Below are 25859 nucleotides of genomic sequence, written 5' to 3' on the forward strand. Positions count from 1 at the left end.
ATCTTATTTTCTCCCACTGTCCTCTTGAGGAAGGGAAGCGAGAGAGAAGCTGGGTGGGTACCTAGAAGCAGGCCAAGATCAACCCACCACAAGCTGTTGCGTAAATCTGTTTAAAAGAAAATTAAAATCCACTGGTTCACATTAAGCATTTATCGGATTTTCAGATCAGCATCTGCCTAAAACTTGCAGACAAGCGTTTTCTGTTGTAGAGCTTTTGAGAGAAAGATTTTGTACTTTACGACCTTTTCCTATTTCCAAAATCCAACACACAGGCGAGGATTTCCAACAGTCATTTACTATCTATACATTATTTGCAGAATTGCACAGAAGAAAAAAATTTCTATTGAAAAATATAATAAAAAACTCTTACATACAAGGGCAAAACAAAAGGCTGCTCACAGAATTAACATCCAGTCTTTCTGTCCCAGTTAAGATGAAATTCCTCTAGGATGAGTTTGCAACAACGATATCAAAGTCTTCTTTTTCTTCTTTTTTCTTTTTTTTTTTCTTTAACCCCCCAAAAAGGAGACACGCATTAAAAATAGTAATGTCTAAAACAACATTATTTAATTCTTAAGACAGGCACCTGAAGATTTGGCATTGAGCATCTTCTGAAATCAGCAGAGGAATCCAGTTTCATGGAGGCACCAGTGATGGAGCGTCTGAAAGCGTCCTCCGAGCTGCAATCCGCAGACATTTGGGGCAGCCTCCAGACTTGAAGCATGCTTTGTGAAAGCATGTTTTGCACTCTGTTTATACATACAAGCGGTTTTAGCATTCCAGGAAAAAAAAAAAATTAAAAAGTGAATCAATAGCTGTGTTCCTTGAAGGATGTTCTATCCAGTTCACCCAAGTATAAAAGTAAACAGAAGCAGTGCAAGGCTGGGACAACAAAAACCACTATAATAACTATGACTAAACATTTTGGTAAGATTCTCAGGATTTACAATGAATGTCAGCAAGATCTGATATATCAGCAGTATAGCACTGTCCCAGGCCCGCTCTCATGTGTGGACCCAAGAAATAGCCTCCCCTGGCAGCCATAATTATGTTCAGGCAAGTTTTGCTCTCTGAATTCACTGACGAAAGACGGCTGCCACAGGCTGGTTTTCAAAGACACATGCTACCTGTGTTTTTCAAATACACATGCTTTCAGTGAGCCAAGTTCTCAACGTTTTCCTAAAATAAGTCTGAACAGTTTTACACACCAACATCCTCCCAGGGAAGAAAGAAAAACATTTGGTTTGGAACATACCTGTGCACCTTTTGCATTTGGCAACCTGATGGGGAAAGAGCAGATCTGCACTCTGACAGAATTCACAGATAAACCCCTTCGCTTGACAGAGCTACAAAGGACAGCAAAAGAGTTGATTTACTTCTTTTAATCTAAGAAAAAAGTTATTTGGGAATGTCAGCAGGGATATTCCTCACACTAGCAGCTGCAAGGACACTGAGAGCCCTGGCTTTTCCTTACCTCACAACCATCCACATGGGAGGTGGAGCTCTTCAGAATGTCTTTAAGCAGGGGCAGTAACTGCCCTCGTTTGATCTTCACCAGATCATCCAGTGAGAAGAGATGCAGCTCCTCTGTCAGATGGCTGGGGACCTGTTCAAACTCTTTCAGTACACTGCGAAGAGAAAGAAAAAACAAATCAAGGTATAAAAAGCTGGTTTTCAAGTATATTTGAAGAATAAGCCTCTGTCACTTCTCTAGTCACCCAAGGATCATACAAGGCAAGTTCATGCTAAATCCTACCTCCCCTCCCAGTTTGAGATCACATTAATAAAAACTGAAGGGCTTGGCATTTAGAATAAAATGTCTGCTTTAAATGTGCATTCCTCAGGCACTGGAGCTGCCATGCACAGTTACTCCAGCAATTCTTAAAAAAAAAAAAAACAACAAAAACAATGTGTAAAGGGCTCTCTCCTACCTCAGGAACAGTAAGTAAAAGCCCACGTAGTATCTAACACAATAAGCTGGGGTTATTTAGGGTTTTTTTTGAAAGAGAACTTTGAGGCCTTTTTATCCTGCACAGATCACTATTGGGTGAAACTGTGCTTGTATTAAGGGGGTCAACACTGAAAATATAGCTATTACTTCTAAAATATTACCAATGTAGAAAGTACAGTGAGGATCCTAATGCTTATTTCTATAATGGAATCAGAGGTGGCTGTCCAGAAGAGAGACATAAAAATACATTTCTATTTCATTTTGGTAAACAACATTAATTGATGCATAAGAGGTCCATGTCAAAGCGAGATCAGAACCTACTTTTAAAACATATTTTGCTTATGTCTGTTTTTAAAAAGTCAAGTCACATGTCTACCTATTAGTTGTGCCCATAGCTTTGGAAGGTGAATACCAAAAATCTTTAATTTACAGCAACAAGCAAGGTCATGTTTTGGTATTTATCACTTTTGGTTACTACCTTCACCTGAATCCGTTTACAAAAAACGGAATTGAGAATATCTTTAAACCCTCAAGGAACACATTTGTTATTTTTTTAAATATTTTTTTCGAAGACAAATCATCTCAGAGATATACATCTTTGACCTTTTAAGAATGAGTGAGAAACTAAGAGAGGCAGAGTAGGAAAAAATATACACCTAATGAGAATCATTCAGCATTTAAAACCATATGTCTAAGTATGTTAGAAGAAACAGAAAGCTACCACATAAAACCTGTTCAGATTAGATATTAGGAAAAATTTTTTGCACTGAAAGGGTTAAGCATTAGAATGGGCTGCCCAGGGAAGTGGTTAAGGCACCATCCCTGGAGGGATTTAAAAGACTAGTTGACATAGTGCTTAGAGACATGGTTTAGTGATGGGTTTTTTTATCAGTTAGGTTGACGGTTGGAGTAGATGATCTTAAAGGTCCCTTCCAACCTAGACAATTCTCTGATTCTATGCTCTTCACTCAACATTTGCAGTGCAATTGAAGGAAGTTTTGTTATCAGAATTTTCTTTAGTGATCATATTAGCTCATTTAAAACTGCACTCAAATGTCTCTAGAGAAGGCGGCTCTATAAGCACCTTTGGTACATTTTAATAAGCTATTTTTCATGCACAATCATGGCCCATACCTTTCACCAAACCTGCAGGTTTTCAAAAGCTTTTTTAAATGAAAAAGCTGTTCTTGCACCTCCTAAAAGATGCAGGGGAAAAAACAAAACTATTATTAAATGAAAAACAATTGCACTTATATATTCACAAGCAAGTAACACCACTATGAGTCAGCAACCCTTGTCAGTACATCAAGCCACACCTAAAAACAGGAACTTCACACTCAGCACATAACTAAACAAATGGATTTTCTAATGCATGGAAGGCAAAGGCTACTTTTATTCACTGACAGGGGAAGCAATTCCTAACGCTACAAATGGCTCCATGTCAGCACACCAAGACGCTAGACCCAAACCTGTGTAAGAATAAATAATTATCTCCTCAGCCAAGAAGGGAGCGTATGGCAACTTGTAACCTTCAGCACAGCACCCTTCCTCAAGCTGTAGGAAGTACAGCCCTTAGATGAGCCAAGGGTGTTTCTCTCTAATGGCCCACAAAATTAAGGAGTCATTCAAAACTGCCGGAGCTTTCCAACCATCAATTGCCAAGCAGAGGTAAGTATTTACTGCAGGAGACCAGCTCCCTCCCATGAAATAAAACTGGAAACCAATAAGGAAACGCCTCCCAAAGACAAGGAGGGAAATGAGAACTCTGGCATAGGTTGGAAACTTCTCCTTTCTTTCACCTGAGAGAGGGCAAGTCCCAAGAGTGGTGACAGAAGTTTAAGTGTGGAGAAACCAACTTACCCTAAAGAGTTCTTCCCAAAAGTCTCAGACCCACAAACTCCCAAGAAAAAAAACCCAACAGGCCACACTTACCCTCACCCTGTCCATTTCTTTACTTTTCGTGTAGAGGGCTTTGTTAATACATGACACATTGAAAATTGGGTGCTGCCATACGCTGTCCAGTAGGTGTTTGGAGAAGTTGCATACATAGTATTTTTTGAAGTCCCACTTCAAAAGTATTCGGGCAGGAATGGGAGACTGGGCATAGCTGTGGCAGCAGTCACAAAAGTATTTCCCCAGGTAGTCACAATAGCGGAGTCTCCTGATATATTCTGCAGGTAGATAGCAATGAAATTGTGAATATTTCTAATACTTATGGGACATACCTCTTGCCTGTATACCTATTCTGTCTAAATAACACCAGTCTACTGGAGTGAGGAACATGGAATTTTATTTATTTATTTTTAAGTAGAGAGTTTTATTATTGTGGTAAACACATGAACAAGGTCTGTACTTTGCATTAGAGGACAAAACTTCCATTTCCACATTTGTCAAACTGAACTGATTATATTTATCACCATAGGATCCTAGAGAAACTACTATTGCTTCATTGCAAAAAAGACACAGGATAAAACACACAACAAAATACTTTCACCAAATGGAAAGACAAGATGATGTTGGAGCCACATGTGTATAATACTTTTTCATATAAAGAAGCTGGTAAAAACCCACAAACCATCTCAGCATCTCAAGTTTGCTTGAGCTGATGTGCCATCACAGACTGTTAATACTTTACAGGCCACCACAAACACTGCTCTTTTGTGAGCAGACCCAGAGTAAGCCTTGAAAGCCACTTCAAAGTTTTCTTAGGCAAGGTCTGGTTGTCAGACCTGTAAATCATGATGCTTTCAAGTGCTGTCAAAGTATCTCAGGTAATTTTACAATTGTGGTACTTCTGTGGTGGTGAAGATAATGGATTTATTAAGGTTTTTTTTCCCCTCTTGGTAATACTTACTGCTTTCTATCGGGGTTCCACAACCAACACATGTAAAGTTCTGGGCAGCCACCACTGCATCTCTCCTGCACACAGAGGCAAAAAAATTACACCTTTCAGCATCCACAATGCAATTTAGTTAACATTCTCCCGAAGTGCAACAGAGCTACACTGGGACTAGTGAAAATGTCCAAATTAGGAGCTAATTCCTACTCCTCCACATGAAGAAGGGGGTTCTGAATGGAGACGCAGATTATTATTTTAGTGGGAGCCTCTAAGCTATTCTGTGGAGCATATATCATCAATTACTGCTTCTAAATATGGCTTGTTGTAAGAATTAAATTCTTTTCCATTTCTTAAGGTGGCATCAATATCAAGGGCGAGGAGAGAAGGGGATATCCACGTTTGCAACTGAAAAGGCAACCAGACCTGCAGCAGCACAGGGGATTAGCCAGTTTGCCTTCTGTGTGCATGTAACAGCACTTTATGCAGAGTAAGACAGCAGTTTCCCAAAATGCAACCTGTTTTCCCCCCCTTTCTGAAAACCTACTACCCATAAAATATCAGCAAGGGAGTGGGGAAACTCTTAAGAATATTCTCCCGGTAGTCTCACAAAATGAAATTTTTAAGGAGTCCAGCTAAGCATGTTGCCACCTTAACACCAAACAGTATGTATATTATCACATATGAAAGTGCACATGCCACGTTAATCAGGACATGCCAACAGAGGGGAAAAAAGATGCCATCTGCTTTCTAGCCAAGCTGGTGGCAGACATTACAGAAGGCTGTGCCACGCACTAGCTCTAACATTAGGTTCTGTTAAATCACTCAGGCTCCTTGCATCAGCAGGTTTCAGACAAATCCCCCATGCTGTACTAAATGACAACACTCAGACCCCTTAGACTTACTTGACTGATGGGTGAATATTAAATATAATCTGCGATCTTGGTGGGGCCCAGCCAGAAGATCCTCTTAATTTGGATATAATCTTTATTTCTTCAGCCAGATTCAAACTGGACTCAAGCTCTCTTGGAATGTCTTCTTTCAGCACAGACTATTGGGAAAGACAAGCTCATGAAGATGAACACCCCATCAGCTGGACATATGTTAAATGCTATGAAATATCTCCCTTTATACTCCAGGATTTCAAAGTTCAGTTTTCACCTGCATGCAGTTCCCCCTCAGTTAAACTCCTTCATATCAGTCCCAGAAGAAAGTACATTTTTATTGTTCACATGTACACATCTTAAGTGTGCTGAAAATTGCTAAAGGGAGAAGAAATTTTCTAAAAATTTATCTAAAATGAACTAACAAACTGTAAGTACTTGTCTGTGTTTCATTTTGATTTTTTTTTTTTTTTTTTAAATGCAGCTTCCCCCTTTTCCCTAAGAGTGAAGCAGCTGCACCGAGACAAGGATTATTTGGGGAACTGAATAAAGAGCCCGCTGTTTTCGGCTCAGACTCACTCTCTGCTTAGATGAGCTCAGGCAACCAGGCAGTTGAACTGCAGGGTCTGTCTGCAACCACTGTCTTCTGAAAGCTCTGCACAACTCCTGAGCTGTTGCTTCAGCAGAATTGCTGCTGGGTTCAAAAGATGATCTGAAAATTAGGCAATACAAACAGTGAAAAATAGCAGCACGTCATCAGCAGCTCCGCTGCCTCTTCTGCATCCTTGAAAAGTTTTCTCCCATCCCTTCATTCCTATCGCCTCACTTTGATACACCCAGGCCCTCACAGAGCCGAAGCCGCCACCCTCCAGCAAGACTCTGGGACCAGAGAAACGCTCTGCCAAGCAAGTGCCACAGACAGTTTGCTGTCAAGCAGCATTCCTTCCCCTTCCTGGGGAGGACCACATTTACCACTCCCACATCTTTCCCCGCCCCGGCCGGGAGAGTCATCAGAAAGCTGGTCCAGCAGAAAAGGTAGTGCAACCGGGCTATTCTAGTAAAGATACAAAGAATTACCTTTCATCTGGGACAACAGACAGATTTTCAAGGTCTTCAAGTTCTGTGGGTAAAGGAGAAAATTTTATCAAGCCATCTAAGGAACAAAGCTTCTGTTACTCATCACTGTTTTAAATCTACGTTCTTTGTTACCACAGTGTCAGTTTCAAATATATTCAACTTTACAAACCCTTGCTAGGTGTGAGAAATAACCTCAGCCCTGGTTGTAAAACAGCCATAAAGGAGTCTTATCTCCTCTACAGATCTCTGACATCCACTGATGAAGAGTACTCCTTAACAGCTATGCATCATATCACCACCATCAGCCTCGCTTCAGGAGTGGGCTAATCAATAAGGAGATAGTCCAGGCTCAGCCACAAGGAACTAGACATAAATATTAATATACAGAACCAAAAAAGTGCACTTTATTTTTTTCAGACCCTGGCAGATATCTGGAGACACCCATGACAAACATGCCAGCTAACACTATGAACAAGTTATTAACAGGTGAGATAAATGGAATTAAAGTACACATTTCTTCATATTTTTATAGTAACAAAATATGCTTATGCAGACAAGTGTTCAAATTAGTTGCATTTGTTTTGGCCATGTATATTGTTCTGAAGACAAATGCCTCTGCATTCACACATGTGAAAATAGGTCTTGCTACTAGAAATGAAATTTTGGGAGCTAGTTCTTCATTCCTAGATTAGGCAAAGAAGAGGTGAAAAATAAGCAAATCTCTAAAACTGAAGGGAGCAATAAAAAAAAGCATTTGTTAACAGGAAAAAATAAGACATGTTAAATGTTGCTCAGGCTACTTTTATGGATTTCAATTTTGGTACATATGAAAACCAGAAGGTAACCAAAGAAACTCAGGATGTCCTGAAGAGAAGCAGAGAACTGGTGACAGTCTGCTCTAGTCCTGAAGCAGAGGGATGGCTGCCTAAAACCTAATCAATGTATCTAATCAGGAAATTATAATCTCCTAAATTCTCTCAAACAATGCTGCTACAGCTGGCCAAGGCTGTGCCAGTTTCACACTTTGCTCACCCACATTCATTTAATCATTTAAGGGTTTAATCCTCAGGCGTAATTTCAGTCCCTCAAACCAGAAAATGTATTCTTTTGTAGAACCTGCATCACTGGTATTTCTCCATCTGTTCTAATAAGGAGTCATGCATACATGGCTCCTTCCTTTCTCTCATGTTATTTCTCCTGTGGTAACATCTACTAAGTCAATAGATTTTCCAAACAATGCAATAGATTCAGATGTTAGAATAGATAGAGCTGTTTCTGCGGTTATAATTTTAAAGTCTTACCAATAATTACATATTCATCCTCTGAGTCACTGTGGCAACGAAATCTAGTAACCTCATGATGTGATGGTAGATGCACTGGGGAGCTAACAGGCAGCAAAGCACAGCCTGTCCAGAACAAAGACAACACCAGTGAAACTTTCATGGCATTTATAGAGTAGTTGCAATTATATTTATATTTTTCATTGCTTACCAAAACCTTAATACACAGCCTGTATTTACAGGGCAATTTTATTTATTTTTATACACACACACAGAAAGCCAATTCCTGTGAGTCTGTCATATAGCAAGTCCCTCAGTTTCTTAGGAAGAAGCTTCTACAGATTAAACCGAAAGGTTTTATACTATTAGTGGTCTCCCCTTCTCACCTGCAAGCACACCATTCACTTTTCCCAAAAGTTATGTCATTTAGACTTTAGACTTGCATTTCATCCCTAAGATCCCTATTACTCAAGAGGCTAAAATCTACTTAAAAATGCATGTGCTGACTCAAGCATTACAGTGCCAGGAGAGTTTATTGCCTCAAACTATATGTGAATGAATACTTTGGGCAGTTTCACTTAAATCAATTGCGTGGCCTGATCTGCATAGTGCAGAAGTAAACACAGAAGGGAAGAGCCAGGCTTCAAGTCCTGCAAAAAAGAGATTTAAGCACAGAGAAAACAGCCAGTGACAGGCACACTCTATGGACAGTTGTGCTTGACATGTGGCACTTCAACCTTACGTTTTCATGTAAAAAAAAAAAAAAAAAAAACAGCCATTGATTATAATAAATAAAACAGAGATGCGAGCCTTCAAAAGGAAGAATTTGACCCACGGGAAAACACTGGTGGCAAAATGATCCTCAGGGAACACAGCTCTCGAGAGACTCAAAGAATATAACAGAGGACTTGGTTCTAAGCAATGCCCGAATTCATTTAGCATTTTCTTGCACAAAAATAAATAGCAAAGGTTGTCAGAAAAGTTTGCATTATAGACTAAGTAACTTGCCTTCATAACCGCTGTCTGAAGAGGCAACAGAAGAATCAGACTTCTTCACTCCAGGGTAAGAAGATAACTCTGAATCAGTGTGATAGCTGCCATCTGATCCACTGGTCTCCTCCGCACCCCAGGATTCCGCTTGTTGGCTCAGGATATTACATTTCATTTTTTCTAGCGATGCTATAATCATGTCTGCAACAAAAAAGTGTGCATTTTCCTGGACACAAGATTGGAATGCTCATTAGTACACAGCATATTTGATATTTACTTAAGATGAAATGAGAGATATAATTTTTCCTTGTACTTTTTCAACTCAAGAAATGAAAATGTAAGGCTACCTCACCTTTCATTTAAACACACACAAAAAGAAAACCAACACCCCAAGGGCAATTTAGAGACAACATGCAAAAGACAACTGCCCAGATAATTGTCTCACCCTTAATTGAAACATACAATTTACTTTTATCTTACCCATCTATTAGATAAAAAGAAAGTTGGCTACATGCCTAATTGATGAATATGTATGCAATTTAGAGATGTAGTCTTCTAGTTACACTGCATTATTTAGTATGCAACTGCGAATCCATGTAACCTATTTAACAGGATTTAATTTCAAACCCATGTTTACAAGCAGTTTTGAACGCATGCTTACGTGGATGGGGCCAGAAGAGGCAGGTTTTGAAGGGACTGTAGATTTAGATGGGACTGGTGGTGGGTGGTACAGAAGCTAGTAAAATGCTTTCGTTGCTTTTGTGTGTTAAGAGTTACAGCAGTGAAGTAGGGGCTATGCAATGAGATAGCTTACATGGTCAACTCAAGGCTGCACATAAAGTCTGTGATAAGGGTAAATGGGAACCTAGCTCCCCTGGGGTTCACACTACCTTAAATAAAAGGTAGCTGTTTCAAAGCTTCACTGTAGCATTTCCCTGCCAGACAACTTCTCCCCATGGTGTCCCTTACCATCTTGCCTTCCCAGGTCACTCATCCTCCAGGAAAAGGGAATTTGTAAACCCACCTTTAGCACCTCTGAGACATCCAGACAAGCCTGGGGCTCCCTGCCCCAGTGTCACTACTGTATCCCTTGCTTCCTGTGGTCTATCAGAACACCCCACCAGCCCCACCTGCACAGCCTCCCAGCCCAGGCTCAGCTGAAAAGTGGATGCATCGTGGAGAGATAGGTGCATGGATAGAAACACAGAGATATACAGAGGACTGTCCCCCTCTCCCCTCAACTGCACGTTTGCATTGTGCAAAGCTAAACCTCCATCTAAGAGAACCATGGCAGTACCTAATGCTAGAGATTCTGAGTGCAGAATAAATAAAGCTTTATAAAAAGTTGCTTATACTCAGAAATTGTACCACTCAATGTCAGTATTCATCACACCCCTTACAACCTGTATGGCAAGCATGAAGAAAGACATCAGTGTTTAGAAATAGCTAAATCTTAAGGAGCACAACAGATATCACTGTTTTCTTATTGTCCATAGCCAGACACATTTAGAAGAGATTAATTTCAACATTAGAGAGAGCCCACAAGTCCCTGTGGGTGTTTAAAGAGACTTTTATCTCTTCCCTAATACTGATTAACATCGCTTGCTGCAGTTTCTCCAGAGACAACTTTCAGTGAACTTCAAGACACACCATTAGCAAAGGAAAGAATTAAACAGCCTTTTTCCTTTTGGGATATAAAGACTATGTAGTCTTTATCTGTAGCTTGAAGATTTAAATCAATCTGTTGCTTGAAGATTTAAGAAGTTTGTGCAGCACTGGTTAACCCCAAGTTATTGGCAGAGCACGGTATACAGGCACGTCCGGCCGATAAAAGCAGTTTTGAGTGTATCGGAGAGAACCGCATCGCAAAAAGGTGAAAGAGGATATAGGCACTCCTGCACTCAGCATGACTATCAGCCTTCAGCTCTGCCTCCTGCTAGGTCTATCACCCTAGGAAGCAGTCCCAACTCGGCAAATACCAACCTCTTTCTCATTTCTCTTCCCTCCCACTAGCATCGGTGGAAAGTCCCTCTAGATTATCTGGCCCATCTCCTCCCTGGCACAGGACTACAACTCTCAGACTTGCTGATACTACTTGTACCTTAGTTTTCAGTCTCTTAAATTTCAAAGAGATTATTTCACAACCTAAAAGTGGTTTTAGGTTTGGGGCTTTTGTTTATTTGGGTTTCTTTTTAAAGGCAGCCTCACTCATAACGGACTGAGCTCTTGATATCTTTTAACCTGTAATCACATCAGCCCCCAATCATCTGCGCAGGAGAAGTAGCTGATGCCATCTAGCCTCACTCAATAGTTCTCAGACTGTGGTTTCTAATCCAGATATCTACTCACTGGTCTCCTGGTGACTGAAAACATATTACTTCGGGTTTGGTTCCCATGTTAACATCAGAGAAATATCATCTCCTTTCTGAAACACTTTTCACAAAAGGCAACACGAAAAGCTAGCTCACAAGTTTGTGGAGTTTTGGTGTGTGATTTAGTGTAGAGAGTTTGTTGGGGTTTTTTTGTTTTTTGTTTTTGTTTTTGTTTTTTTAGTTAGTTGTTTTTTGTGTTGTTTTTTTTTCTTAAATGCACCTTAGGGACACTGAGAGCTTCAAATCAAATGCAGAACTTGACACTCCAGTAAAACCAGTGCTGCATACAAAGATGAGTACCTCTTGGGCCCAAGACATGGGCCACATGTACATCCACAGTCCAGCAAAAACCCCTCCTTTTCTAGGCACGTTCTTAAAGCTCTTTCATATTAAATTCTACTCATTGTAATAACTAATTATAACATTAACCCCTCTTTTCCAATTGTTGGAGAAGATTAACATTTAGCAGAGTTACACATATAACAGCATTATGTTCTCATCTTTATCTCTGTTTATAAGTTCAAATGGGCTGCCCATCTGGCAAAACACCCAAGATCATTTGGGTACCTTATGCAAATTAGAAACCATGAGAAACTGCTTAAATTACTGCAGATGTTACAGTTAGTGTGCTTGTCATTCGTACTGTAATTCTTTTACAGCAGTCTCACATGCTCATCATAAGCACATACAAAAAACCCCAACCCCTCCCTATTGCCTGATAGTAAAATAATGAGGTAAAAACCATCCATATGCACGTAGCCACAACAAATTTTATGTAACATTCTAATGTAACTTTGAAGTGACTATAATAATCTTAAAGTTTGCTGACAAGAAACGCATGTAAAAAAATGGAGTGAAAAGCAGAACTGTATAGTGTTCTAAAGTGTTTCCATTATTTTAAAATAATTGAAATATTTAATTAACATATTAAGAGTAAAAATAAATTAAGAAATAGGCATTTTAGATTTGCAGGTTCACTCACAGAGGGGCAGAAGATGGAAAATACAGTATTTGTAAAGATAAGTCCATCTATCAGAAAGTTCTGTTATTGAGAAACGCCTCCTGTCATTTGGTTTTGGCACTATAAAATGGAAAAAACATTATGACAGTAGTCTTTGTTGTCCTCACCTTCTCCACATCTTCTGGAAGCATGCAGATGTCCTGCAACGACCGATTCAAGGGTATAGCACTTATGTTCAAAGGAGAAGTAGAACCTACGGATACAACAAGAACTTTTATTAGTTATTTCTTTCTCTGCAGCTCCCAGGATGGGTGCAGGGTGATTTCCAGAAAGGAAAGCAAACTTTCTTTCCTAGAACTGACCATTATTGGGGCTGGAGGTTGTGGGGGAAGCCAAGGAGGAGAGATAAGTAAGTTGGTATTTGAACTACCTGAAGCATGAGTATCAACTACCAGAGAAACAAGAGTTTAAACACCGCGTGGCGACAGCACTTCTGCGTTCCCAACACCAGCCCTCTGCCAGCTACACCTTGAGCCACTGGGGAAAACTATGGCCAGGACCTCGGGCTGGGGCTACAGTGATGCTCTGCAGTTCACACCACAGGCAGCCGACATTGCTCTCTGCTCATCCACAACAGCTGGAAGAAGAAGAAATCCCACTGCTGACTGGGCACACAGAGAGATGCATCAGCCTTAAAAGATTTCCTGAATCACTGCTGGCATTGTGCGACTACAGCTAGTTTAGAAAAACGCTTTGCTGTCATGTTTCGACACCTCAAGGAAATCTCCCTCCCCAAATGCAACCCCTGCTGCATGGTGACATGTACCTCTGGGGCAGAGGCATTAGCCGCAGTACTTGCCGCTTCTCAGAATCGCAGTTTTGTTTTCCTGGCATTCGCTGCTGAGTATGATGAGCATGTGAAACAAAAATTCATCTCTTTTTCCCATTAAGAACTTTACACTAAGCAGCAAAGCATGCATATGGTTTTCTACAGATGTACCATGAATTACTTTTTACATAAAAATATATAGTGACAATCTTCTTCCCCAGAGAGCTGAAGGTGTGAGATCATGCCCTCATGTTTGGTTTTCAAAGCATCCACAACCACCGCTGCAAGAAATTCGCTGGAAGGATGATGAAGACTATATATAATGTCTATGGATGTACACACTAATGAGATACAAAAGGAAATTACTCCTGTTTTTTCAACACTGACTGGTGTTTGTTTACTACCTCTTCTTTGACCTTATAACCAAGCAATTTCTGTTTCACTGTGGTGATGTTTACCAGATAAAATAGATCACATTGAAATGCTAGCACCACACATGCCATTTAAAGTTGCTGCAGATAACACAAGTTAATCAAAGGTTCTTTATGGAGAAAAAAAAAAATAAATAGCCACTCCTAAATTTGTTTAGAAGTCACAGAAAGGACAAAGAGGTCCCACAAAATATGAGAATAATTTATGAAAACTTTTTCTCTAACTAGAGGGCACTGACTCTCAGGCCTAGTTTAGATCGTTTATATTGCCTTAGTTAGGGCAACGATGTCACACTGCCCTGAGCATCGGTGACATCAGGCTGGAAAGCCAATACTGTGCTCAAGAGTAGCAACACAGACGTAGTGGTTTTGTACAGGAATTATCAATACCTCCATTGTGTATACCATGGAGGAAAAATGGAAAGGCTGATGATCTGACCTTTCAAAACAGATTTAATCACCTAATTAGGTTATTTTCATGCCTACTTGATGATTCATCTCACCAGAAGAGCAGTGTGCGGTGAGTACAGGTAAGTGCTAAAGACTCTACAGCTTGATAAAAGCCTACATTCTCATCAGTAAAGATAACAAACTAACTAAACTCTCTGAACTAAATATAATAAGCAGAAATAAGGAAATGGGAAAGTTATTCCTTTTTCCTTACAATATAAGGCCCAATTCATCTTAAGTATCCTTTTAAAATCTAATGGGAGCTTTCTCTTTTGCTTATCTCTTGCATCCCCCTTGGATCTTTAAGTGACAAGAATGAAATGTGGGAAGGAGCACAGGGAAGGAGCCCAGCGCATCCGGCAACGGGACACAACTCCAAGTCTGATGCAAAAAATAACCTGGTTGCCCTTCTGCTCCTGAGCACTGTTGCCTGGAGGCTGTTGGGGCTGGGGAAAGAGCCCTTAAGAGTCACAGAAGGAAGTGACTTTGATGCATACAGAGGTTAAAAGAACAAGCCCTGTGAACTGCCAGTGACACACCAGCCACAGCAAAGCCCCCAGAGAACACCAAATTCAGTCACAGGCTCTTTATTAACAATGATGGAGCCTTTTCAGAAGGTTGCAGAAGGCTCTTAAAGAGTATGAACAAGACCTAACAGGAGTCTCACAGAACTAGCAGAAAATCCAATTGAAAAAAATGTATTTATTCTGATTTAACTCATCTTATGTCACTTTCTTTCGCCTTGTGCATCCCTCACCAATTCTCCTGTGAGAAACAAAAGTGAGAAACCACCAGGAGATAGCATCTCCTGACTTGCCAGTCCTGTCCATTGCTATTGTGTAATTCGTGCTTTCAAATTGGGCATTTTATTTTTGCTTTTTCAGTTTGCCATTTGCTTTTCCCACCCTCATAGTGCTGCCCAAGGCGGGGGAGAATGAGACCTCACTCCCACTGCCACAGGCTACCAGTAGCGAGTTTAATGGCTGGAAGCAACAAAGCACAATGAAATAAATGCAGAAATTTTCACTTTGTACAGAACAGACCGAAGTCTAATGCAGAGCCCACCACGTTGCACAGTGCCTGACAGGATCCTGGCTCCCGTGAGGGGTACTTGTTAGTAAAATCAAGGATGCTACTTCTTCAGTCACCTGGCTGCCCTATTCCTCCACTTGCTTTCTGAAGAACCAGCAGCCTTACTGACCCAACGCAAGCTTGTGGCATGTCCCGCTCATGCCAGAAGATCGAGTCACACACAATTTATTTGTTCTTAGACATGTGCCTCGCGGTCCCTGCTGACTGCCAGAGCCTGGCTTGTGTTTTCCAGACCTGGCCACCTAAACCTGTGTGACTGGCCCTGACTGCCTGGTGTGGTTTCCTTCTCCATGACGAGCACCTCTCAAAACAAAACACGCAGCAGAAGGAAACAACCATAATCGTCGCCATACTAACTGTTGACAACATCCTATCCCCAATGATAGAGTTATTACTGTTTAAAAGCTCCCAGTCCTACAATAACACATGCCTATTTGAGATCCCTCTACCGGCTGGAGGCCTTGGAGGAGCTCTGGGTCAAGGATCAGAGCTTGGAGGCGGAGCTCAATGGAGTGTTACCACTAGGACTACTATTGGCCAGAGGCAGAAGAAAAAAAACCCAACCCAAAACCCCAAAAAGAGCCCTTGCCATTTGTGTTTATAATACAAAGACAGGCTGAGCGCTCCCTGCCATTTGTCCTCTTTCCAGTAGAAAAATCAGGCCTCAGTTGCACCACTTTCTGGGGCTCAGTGTCTGGTAAGAATAAGCCCTTAGACATCGCTAACACCCTTTATAAGTAAAATAAAAATGCATCATCTCGCCGTAGCAAAGACTGTTCGTATCAGCATTGGGCGTTAAACACCAGGGGATTGCTCTGGGAGGCTGGCGCACCTTCATGGAGGCACGGGCAGGCCCAAGGCTGGGCCAGCTGCTCTGCCAGCCACCTCGGGGGGGACAACACACGTCCTACAACATGTAGGACATCCCTATGGTCAGAAACTGGAGAGGGGGTAAAAAGCCCCATTCCACGTGGATCAGGATCTATCTATCCGAGATAGCGGGTGCACTTGGAAAAGGGAAGAGGAAAAACAGTCCCGGCTCCGGTACAAGCCGTTTTATTTATAACAAGAGTGGATGTTAGTGCCCTGCCTCCAAAAGCCCGGAATCAAAGGGCTCCCTCTCCTCCAGCTCACCCCAAACACAAGGAGGTGTCCCAGGGAGCCTGCACACACCAGTGAATCACTAACAAACGCCCAGACCCATGCTATCTGCTTTTGGGAGAAGGGTAACGGTGAAGACAAAATGAAGACAGTGGAAGCCTTATCCCATGGATGTTCTACACTGCTCACAGCTCAGCGATTTTTGTATTTCACCAACAGTTGCATATTACAGAAGCATTTCTGCATCACAAGACAGACAACTACTGCAAGTACAAGCATCTCCCATTTCCCCGAGTTCAAGCCTCTGGTTCTCCTTCATTTTTAAGTTCTTTCTCCCTTTCTCTCCTATTTTGAATGACAGCATTCATCTAACTCACAATCACCATAAATAAGACCCAGTTCAATTGCAGTTGTCTTTCCTAGCACCGAAATCTTAAAACAAAAACGGACCAGTACAGTTACCTGTTCGATTGACTGGCTCTGACTGGGAAAGTCCATTGGGAGAACTGCTGTCACTGTTGCTGATGGGCGCAGGCTCCAAAGCATCAGGGTATTTCAACAGATCTGCTGGCTTACCAACAGCTGAATCGGGAAGAAACCTTGTGAAAGTCAAGTCTCTTTCGGGGGAGGTATAACGTTCCTTTCCAGAACGCACAACAGCCGATGTCACGGCGCCTCCTGTTAATGTCACCTGGGTAAAGCAGTCCTGCTTCAGAGGGGACACGTCCGAAAGAGTGAAACCATTCAAGGAGGAAGCAGCAGGATCCCCATCAGAATAACGGGGACAAAAGAAAGTATCCGGTGAAGGTTTAGAGGAATCACAGTGTGTGTTGTCCCAACACGCCCGGTGCCTGGTAAACCGAATGTCTGTTTGTGTACACACAGTGTTGTGATGTGCAGAATCGCTGTCGCTGTCACCATGGCTATCCCCATCACTGCTTTCTTCCCACCGTTCCATGTCACTGTCCAGATGCTCAGCTCCCTGCATTGTGACCTGCTCCGGCACCAAAGAGGGCTTCAAACCAGATGCATTCAAAACAGACATGAGAATGTCTTTGATAGCTTCAGCACTGTCCGGGTATGATCCAAAACTTCTGGCATGTCCAATCACTGCTGGCCTTGAGTATTCATCTGTTCAGAAAAGAGGGGAAACCAAAAGGTTAGGAAACAATCCTTAAAAAAAAAAAAAAAAACAAAACACAATTAAAGAAAAAATAAAATTTTCATTTACAACATGAATAAAATGCACATTCTTTTTAACACAGGTGAGAAGAAAGGGAAGAACTGAATTCACACACCACGCTCTGCTGCCTCTTCCTGCAAGAAAGCTCTTGCTTTCTGCAGTCAGGAAGCAATTCTGTTGTTGATAAGGCTAGGTAATAAGCCAACAGTAAAGTACGCTGCTGCTAGCCAAACACAATTAGTTAAGACTTTAATGGTGACTGATTGTCAGCGTGCTTGAAAACATCATTGGTCTACGAAACTGGATGAGGAACAAGTTACCAGTACAGGTACTGGTTCTATTGCCAGTAAAACAGAAGGTCACATGGACTTATCAATACAACAGGAAGAAAAAAATATACACATAGTAATAAAAGATAAAGTGCTTGCATGTTTCAGTTCAGTCAGACACTCCTCATGTGGAAAAGGCTGAAGTAAACTTCAGTCCATTATTCATAGGGGTGGCAACATTTACGTGAACCCATAAAGGAAATTAGGTCTGTCACAGCAAGTTCATTATAATGCCTCTGAAGGAATCCAAAGCACTGCCTGCCAAGGTCCTATGCGATCTGCTGCGAAACTGAAGTTCAATAGAAAAATGGAAAAACTGCTTTAAGTGGCAAACATGGCAACATTAGCGTTATGTAGAAGTGTGCACTGCAACCAGTAGCAATTCAAGACTAAATTGAAATCCTATACCTTGAACAAAAAGCCTCACAGGAACCGCCATCACCCAAGCAATGGAGAGATTAGACACAAAGTCTGTGTTCAAGAAGAAACTATCGACCACATTGTGACAATGAAGTTAACAACTGTCTCCTTTGGGGAAGATAAGTCGGTTGTAAAATTCTAAGAATAGATACAATCAAGAAGATTCATTTCCAGGGCAAAGAACTTTTAGTTAGACCATGAGGAATGTTAAACACCACTGGTGAAAAAAGGAGCAAGTCTTGCAGACTTTGCCCAGAGGTTGCTCTCCTTGGACATATCTCAAGAGAAAACAGTAAACCTCTCTGCGAGTCACTCACCTGGAAGTCAAAATGGACTCAAACCACAAGATAAGAAAGTTTACTAATGAAGGGATTAAAACCAAAACAAACCCTCCTCCCTTGTACTTTGGAAAAGCAAGTCTATATAAAGAGCAGTCCTCATCAAGAGAGAGCTGAAAAAATTACTAAGTATTTTAATCTTTTCAGGAAAATAAATCAATTTTGGTAACTATTGACATTTAAATTGAACAGGAATTCCTTACCCTGGGCTGAAAACAGCATCTTTTCCCCGCAAGGCAAAACATTTAGCCTCACTGTCTTCAATTTTTCTGTTCTGCTCTCCTATTGTAAAGCCCATCCTGACAGCTTTTCCATCCCCTCTCATCCTTCGTCACCTCCACTACTCCAGCATCATGGAGCATCTCTAGCACTAATCATAACACCACCCTGATTTACTCTGCTTAATACTTGTTCTTAGTGGATTGTACGAGAAAAAAGAAGTTTTAAAAACTTAACTCATGCTTCTGCTCTGCCACGCTCAAAAAAAAAAAAAAAGCAACAAAAACCACAAACAAACCGACACTCACATTTTGAGCTACTACCAGAAATGGTTAGTTCCAATGAAAAAAAAATATCTCAAGTTTAGTTTTGCAACTGATACTCATGTGAGTAATTACGGTAATCTGTTAAAATCCGAGAAAGTATTTCTTGAATGAACAAGGAGTTAACCTGCCAAGAATCATCTGAACAGTTCAAGATTTGTACTCTTGAGCACTCAAAATGCCGGCATAATTAAAATGGCCAAACTACCGTTTAAAAGGTAAACCCTCCCCGCCCCCATACATTCAAATTGTGTAATATACTTCGATGCTGTCCCATCTTCAGTGCCAATAAGCAAGGTTCCTTCTCCAAGCAGACTGTACTTGCTTAGTACACACAAACATCGACAGGTTTTGCTAGCACCACAAGCACCAGCAGAGCTCCCCGGAGGGAGGCGTTTTAGAAGAAATTGGCGTACCTGAGAGAACGGAGATTTGAGGTGTTGGAGCAAGGCAGCTAATCCTCGCTGAGGGATTTGAAGAATATGCTGACTCGGTGAAAGCCACCTTTAGGCTTTCGTGGTTTAACTAGAGAACAAGAACACACAAGCAGACAATTTCATTATAAGGCGACAGTACTCAGGCAATGATACCCCCAGTCTCACAGCCATCCCAGCAGGAAGAACACCGTGCTAAAGGCCTGCCGACAGCCACCTAACCACTGCCTGTATTTCTGAAAATCTCCCCGGAAGCATGCACCGTCTGAAGAGCACTGGCATCTCAACTCTGCATCTCGCAGTTCACTCCAGAAGGCAGGTGACCAAAAGTAGGAGAATTAAACACGTACACAAGGCATATGAGAGACAAAATGCTGAACCAGGTGTCTATGTATCTGTCAAAACAACAGCAACGAAGTGGAAAAGAACTCAAGAAACCACTGATCTGTAGCTGGAAGCACAGGTCTGTTTAGACGTATGGGTTAAATCTTCAAGGCCCCGACTCCACAAGCACCTGATGCACGTGCTGCTTGATCTCCCGGCCGTATCGACTGGGAGCAAGCGTGGTCACATAATCGCGTCTGCCTAACGTGGCTGGCCCAGCATAAAGCGAGAAGCGACACGAATAGATAATACTTGACCTGGCATACAGCCTGACGGTATTAGCTGACAAAAAATTTGGAATGCATTTGAACTGACTGAGCAGGTTTATACCAGTTCAGCACTTCGCTTTGTCCGATCACGACGCTTCCGATTTGGCACTTTGAACCCCAAAGCCGGATTGACCATATTGTCAAACCAGGGCAAGCAGTTTAGAGCAGACACCAAGGGGCTAATTGCAACAAGGGAGCGGGATACACTCAGGACAGCAAAGCAACAGGTCTCCATCCCAAGCTCACAAATTCCTTGTGAGGGTCACACACTTGTCTCCTGCTCCTCAAGTGTGTCAAGGGCCTGCCGAGCACATCACAGAAACCAGGGAAATCAAAGGGTTGCCCTGCTCTGAGGGGGGCATCGTTGAAAGGCACTTAACCAAGGTGCATCTTGTGCCTTCTCCCCAGTGAAGGGTCTCCACACAGAAGCATCCCCAGGATGCCTCTCACCCTCCTCTGCACCCTGTGATCCCATACAAAGAGAAGGGAGTTAAAAGGTGCGTTGTCCTCTACGTTCCCCTCAAGGTCCCGTGGAAAAGCAAGGTGACTCAGAGAGCAGATCTAGTCCAGATACCCTTCAGACTCACAGAAAGCAGAAGAAATTAAAACCCACAAAGAATTTCCCTTTTAACTGAAGACTAAGATTTCAGGCAAAAAATAGTATGCTGAATTTCAAATATTTAGTGTTTGATTATGCCAGTGCTTAGAAAAATACTGTTCTCAGCATCCAATAGTGTTTTCTTGTTTGTTTTTTTTCCCTCCCTTTGTACTAACTTAGAGAAACCATTGGGTAGGCAGGCATTGTACATATAAATATCATATTGTCGGTATTACTGGATAAAGTAGTTCTTACAGGAACTAATTTTTATTAATTACTTAAAAAAAATGGGTTTCACATCAGCAATTAACAGACTCTACAGCTTAGGATGCAAGTACCCCAACTGCCTTACACCAGGGGGAATGCGACTACTTGATCAGTAAGCAGAAATACTAAGAGTGCTAAGTTTTAAGATTTTTATCTTTTTCTAAACAACCCTCCCATCTCTTAGATCTTATCAGAAGCAACCGTTGTTCTGAGAACTCGGGTAAAAGACCTCCATTTACTTCCAAGATGTTATAATTTTAATTAGATCACTGATCAGGAAAGAGCTCCTTTAGTATGCAACTATCAAGCAAAAAAAAAAAAAAGGAGGGGGGCAATTAAAGAGCATTTACAAGGAAATATGACAACAGCAGTGCATGAGAAGTACCACAACACACTGCCATAACCAATATAAACCACTGACAGTTTGATATCTTTCACAGCATAAATGAGTCAGCCTTTCCCCCTCCCCAATACTGTATTTCCAAAAATAACTCCGCAATGAAATGTCAGCATTTAAAAATAAAGTATTTACTACGACCACTAACACCTAAAAAGCTTTTTATTTTTATTTTTTTTGGGGGGGGGGGGAGGGAGAGGAAGGGAGGGGGAAGCCCTCCCAGCTAAGAAAAACACTAAGCCAACATTTAGATGCCTCCCTTACCTTTTTAGAGCGGGGGGGCTTGAAGACTTCTGGTGCGCTGTAGCTGGCGAGGGCTACTGCATGGAGAGACATGATGGGAAAACATTCATTTTTTTGTTGTTGTTGTTGTTGCTGCTGTAAAGTACCTGGAAAGAGCAGAGAAGGAATTACAGTCGCCACCGCGCTAACCGCGGCTCTCCGTGTGTTTTGCAGATTCCGCATTTCATACTCCGAACTGGTTTTCGGTCTTGACCTTGCATGTTTATAGGCTTACCGAAAAGCAGAGCTCAGCAACAACGGGAATCTGGGTTAGAAAGAACCTAATTTAGATTATTTTTTTTTTTTTCTTAAAAAAAACCCAAAACAACACAAGGGCACGTTGTGCCCTCCCCCTCCCCAGGCATAAGAGGAGTGTATTGATGTGCCGTACCCCGCAGCTTGCTGTAAGAGGAGGAAGGGAAGGACGGAGCCCCCGAGCCCCGGCTCCGCGCCGGAGCGGCTGCTCTGCCCCTCCGGTGCCGGGTAGAGGATGGCACCGACGAGGAATAAAACCCGCCAAGAGCGCTGGAAAGCCTCGTAGCCCTCCTCACGGAAGCTCCCAGCCCGCCGGACGGCTTTGGAAAGCCTCGAAACATCCGCGGAGAGGCAGCGAAACATCCCGCCGACCGAACGCCCCCCCCCCCCCAGCCCCGGCAACGCGCACCGTGCGCCCCGCAAGGCGCCGACCCCCCCCCCCCCCCAAGGTTCCCGGTCCCCACCTGCGGCCGCGGCGCCCGTCTCTTGCCCGCCGGGGCTCAGCGCAGGTCCCGCCACCTCCCGCGCTGCAGCGGCGGCCGCTAGGGCCCTCCCGCGGCGGAAAATAGGGGGGGGGGGAGTGGGAGGGGGCGCGGAGCTCCGCCCCGGGGCGGGGCCGGCCGGGGGAGGGCGGGGGCGGGCGGCGTCGCCGGGTCCCGGCCGCAGCCCCGGCGGTGGTTGGGGGAGCGTAGGGTCGGTGGTTGGGGGACCGTAGGGTTGGCGTGCGTGGTAACCGCGGCCCTGTGGTAACCGATGGGCAGCCCGGGGTGCGGCAGCACAACCGGGAGAAAACAAAAACCCCCAAACCTAAACAAACAGAAGCAACCCCGACCCAAACCCAGGCAGCACCAGACACCAGCCGTGAGGAGCGGCTGAGGACTCTGGGCTCGTCTGGTCTGGAGAAAAGGAGGCTGAGGGGCGACCTTGTTGCTCTCCGCAGCCTCCTGAGGAGGGGACGTGGAGATGTTGGGAGCATTATACAGATGCAAAATACTGAATATGTCTGAAAGCATTACTGCGCAAGAAGAGTGTGGTAGCATTTCGACGATTTTCATTTGGTGCCTTTTTTTTTCTTTCCATGCTGCTCTCTTTACGTACGTGTGTATTGCCAGGAACCCCTATGTCGTGTCAGACTCTTTGCTTGGGATGTGATTAAGAGAGTCCCAAAAAAGGAGTTAGACGTCTCCGGTGACAGTCTCTCTTTGGGAGTCTAGGGACTAGTCTCCCTCTGTCTCTCACTTTGGGACAACATCTCCCCTTCCCCTCCTCAGGAAGCTGCAATTAATTAGTTATTTGGAGTCGTCTGCAAAGAGAGGGGGAGGTGCTGAGCTCTTCTCCCTGGGATCCAGCAAGGGAGGTGCTGAGCTCTTCTCCCTGGGATCCAGCGACAGGGCACATGGGAATGGTTCAAAGCTGTGGCAGGGGAGGTTTAGACTGGATGTTAGGAAGTGTTCCTTTACAGACAGGCTGGTCAACCACTGGAACAGGTTTCTTAGGGAGGTGGTCAACGCCCCGAGCCTGTCAGTGTTTAAGAGGCACTTGGACAATGCCCTTAACAATGTGCTTTAACTTTTGGTCAGCCCTGAATTGGTCAGGCAGTTGGACTAGATGATCATTGTAGGTCCCTTCCAGCTTAAATAGTCTGTTCTATCCTGTTCTAGACCCAAACAAAACCAAGATAAGTCCATTGGGTGTGAATGGAGGGTGTTTTCTCAGTCTGAGAAATGGGGGTCTGGGGTCTGGGGGATGCTGAGGCCTGCAGGCAGAACATGCGGACACACCTCAAGGATCAGCTGTATTCCGGGATTTCCAACCAGCTGGCACATTGGAAATGACAAAGATCCATTCTCACTTAGCTTTAGAAAGGGATCCAGCCATCTGCCAGGCCAGGCCCTGAGTCAGCTGCCTTAGCTTGCTCAAAGCTAGCAAACTGTGTTTCCTAGTAGCCACTTTGGGCTAAAAATAAAGTGAAGGAATGCTGAGCTGTATTTGTGGAGCTAAAAAAATTGCTGATTGTTCATAAAATGCAGAAAATATGCACAAGAACTTAGGAAACTGCAAACTATGAGGAAGTAGAAAGGAGGTAGAATCCAGATGGTACCATGCAGAAATAAGTAGAAGCAGTAAACAGAATGCAAAACAGAGCTGCCCTTGAAAATGTGTCTTTCAGATGCTCTGGAGTAATTGCCTTCCTTTTCAAGCACAGATGATGTTTTGACCAGGAAATAGGGCAGTGGATTTGGGCTGTGGAAACTTAGAGGTAGCCTCTGGCCACGCTGCACAGTTGTCTGAGCTTGGTCTGGATGTTATCCCATGGTGTGTGTTTCAAATGCCCAGCTATAAAATGGGCAATTTCACACGACTGTGTAAAAATAAATTGTACTTTTGAGAAACTTACACATTCAGGTGGGGAAGAACAGGTAGTAAGGTGGGAAAGGCTGTAGATTTATTGATAGTTCTGCTGGATTTCTTACTAAAGTCTGGCAAAAAAAAAAAAAATCAGCTATGGAATTTGTACTTTATTCCCATAAAGTTTTCCAAAATTCTTACATTGAAAAGCATTATACGGATACAAAATACTAAATAGGTCTGAAAGCATTACTGTGCAAGAACAGTGCACTAGCATTTCGAAGATTTTCATATCCATCTTGTGCCTTTTTTTTCTTTCCATGCTGCTCTCTTCATGTATATCTGTATTGTCAGGAACCCCTGTGTTGTGTCAGACCCTTTGCTTGGGACGTGATTAAAAGCCTCTCTACTCTTTGCAGATGTCACCAACAGTAATACTAGAAAACTGGACAGATGCAGAATCACAAGGAAAAAGAGGGAGGAAATGCCCACCCTGTTTTTAAAGTTGACAGCGTGGAAACTCAACAAGACCAGAGTGCACCAAACTGGCATCTTGCCCTAACACCAGAATGACCCACATTGATTTAGGAAGAGGAAAAAAATGAGCTATTTTGTCTAATGTATTTGCCAAAATGAAAAGCATCAGCAAAAACCTGCCCAGAACCGTGCAGCAGAATGTCAAAAACATGATTAATGAGATTGGGAGCAGAAACAGTGGACGGAGAGCTCGCATCAGTGGGCTTCTGCAGAGGAATCTTTCTACTCTCAAATTGTATGAAAGATAAAGACCCCCTTTTCAAATCAGGGAAATGTGTATTTGGGGGCTGACTTGCTGGAGAGCACCTCTGAGGAGAAAGACCTAGGAGTCCTGGTGGGTAATAGGACGACCATGAGCCAGCAATGTGCCCTTGTGGCCAAGAAGGCCAATGGCATCCTGGGGTGCATCAAGCAGAGTATGACCAGCAGGTCAAGAGAGGTTATCCTGCCCTTCTACTCTGCCCTGGTGAGGCCCCATGTGGAGTACTGTGTCCAGTTCTGGGCTCCCCAGTTCAAGAAGGACAGGCAACTGCTGGAGAGGGTACAGCAGAGGGCTACAAAGATGATTAGAGGCCTGGAGCATCTCCCTTACGAGGAGAGGCTGAAGGACTTGGGTCTTTTTAGTCTAGAGAAGAGAAGGCTGAGGGCGGATCTGATCAACGTCTATAAATACTTAAAGGGTGGGTGTCAAGAGGACGGGGCCAGTCTTTTTTCAGTGGTGCCCAGGGACAGGACAAGAGGTAATGGGCACAAACTTGAATATAAGAAGTTCCACCTAAACATGAGGAGGAACTTCTTTACTTTGAGGGTGGCAGAGCACTGGAATAGGCTGCCCAGAGAGGTGGTGGAGTCTCTGTCTCTGGAGACATTCAAACCCCGCCTGAGCAAGTTCCTGTGCAACCTGCTCTAGGTGGACCTGCATTGGCAGGGGGGTTGGACTAGATGATCTCCAGAGGTCCCTTCCAACCCCATGTGATTCTGTGATTCTGTAAAATAGCTCAACCTTGGCAATTATTTGTAA

At 43.1% G+C, this 25859-nt stretch overlaps 1 protein-coding gene across 1 annotated transcript; it reads right to left on the bottom strand.

The window, feature by feature from the left end:
- Nucleotides 1–274: 274 nt before the first annotated feature.
- Nucleotides 275–22506, bottom strand: RUBCNL (rubicon like autophagy enhancer). The gene is made up of 16 exons (XM_074148704.1): nucleotides 22417–22506; nucleotides 21680–21804; nucleotides 19483–19591; nucleotides 16717–17385; nucleotides 12519–12604; nucleotides 9037–9244; nucleotides 8050–8154; nucleotides 6749–6791; nucleotides 6251–6383; nucleotides 5693–5838; nucleotides 4806–4870; nucleotides 3884–4122; nucleotides 3086–3147; nucleotides 1475–1628; nucleotides 1256–1346; nucleotides 275–749 (listed from the first exon to the last, which is right to left on the bottom strand). The coding sequence occupies exons 2-16, from the start codon at nucleotides 21749–21751 to the stop codon at nucleotides 637–639; spliced, it is 2295 nt and encodes a 764-aa protein (XP_074004805.1). The 5' UTR covers nucleotides 21752–21804; nucleotides 22417–22506; the 3' UTR covers nucleotides 275–636.
- Nucleotides 22507–25859: the final 3353 nt, after the last annotated feature.

This window comes from Numenius arquata, chromosome 1 (assembly GCF_964106895.1).
Source record: "Numenius arquata chromosome 1, bNumArq3.hap1.1, whole genome shotgun sequence".
NCBI classification, from domain to species: Eukaryota; Metazoa; Chordata; class Aves; order Charadriiformes; family Scolopacidae; genus Numenius; species Numenius arquata.

Excerpts from the sequence above, each read along its gene's own strand:
- RUBCNL (XM_074148704.1), bottom strand. The coding sequence starts at position 21,751 with ATGTCTCTCCATGCAGTAGCCCTCGCCAGCTACAGCGCACCAGAAGTC. Across the intron at positions 4,123-4,805 it reads TGGAACCCCGATAGAAAGCA|AATATATCAGGAGACTCCGC; the intron begins GTAAGTATTACC and ends ATCTACCTGCAG. Across the intron at positions 1,347-1,474 it reads CCCATGTGGATGGTTGTGAG|CTCTGTCAAGCGAAGGGGTT; the intron begins GTAAGGAAAAGC and ends TGTCCTTTGTAG.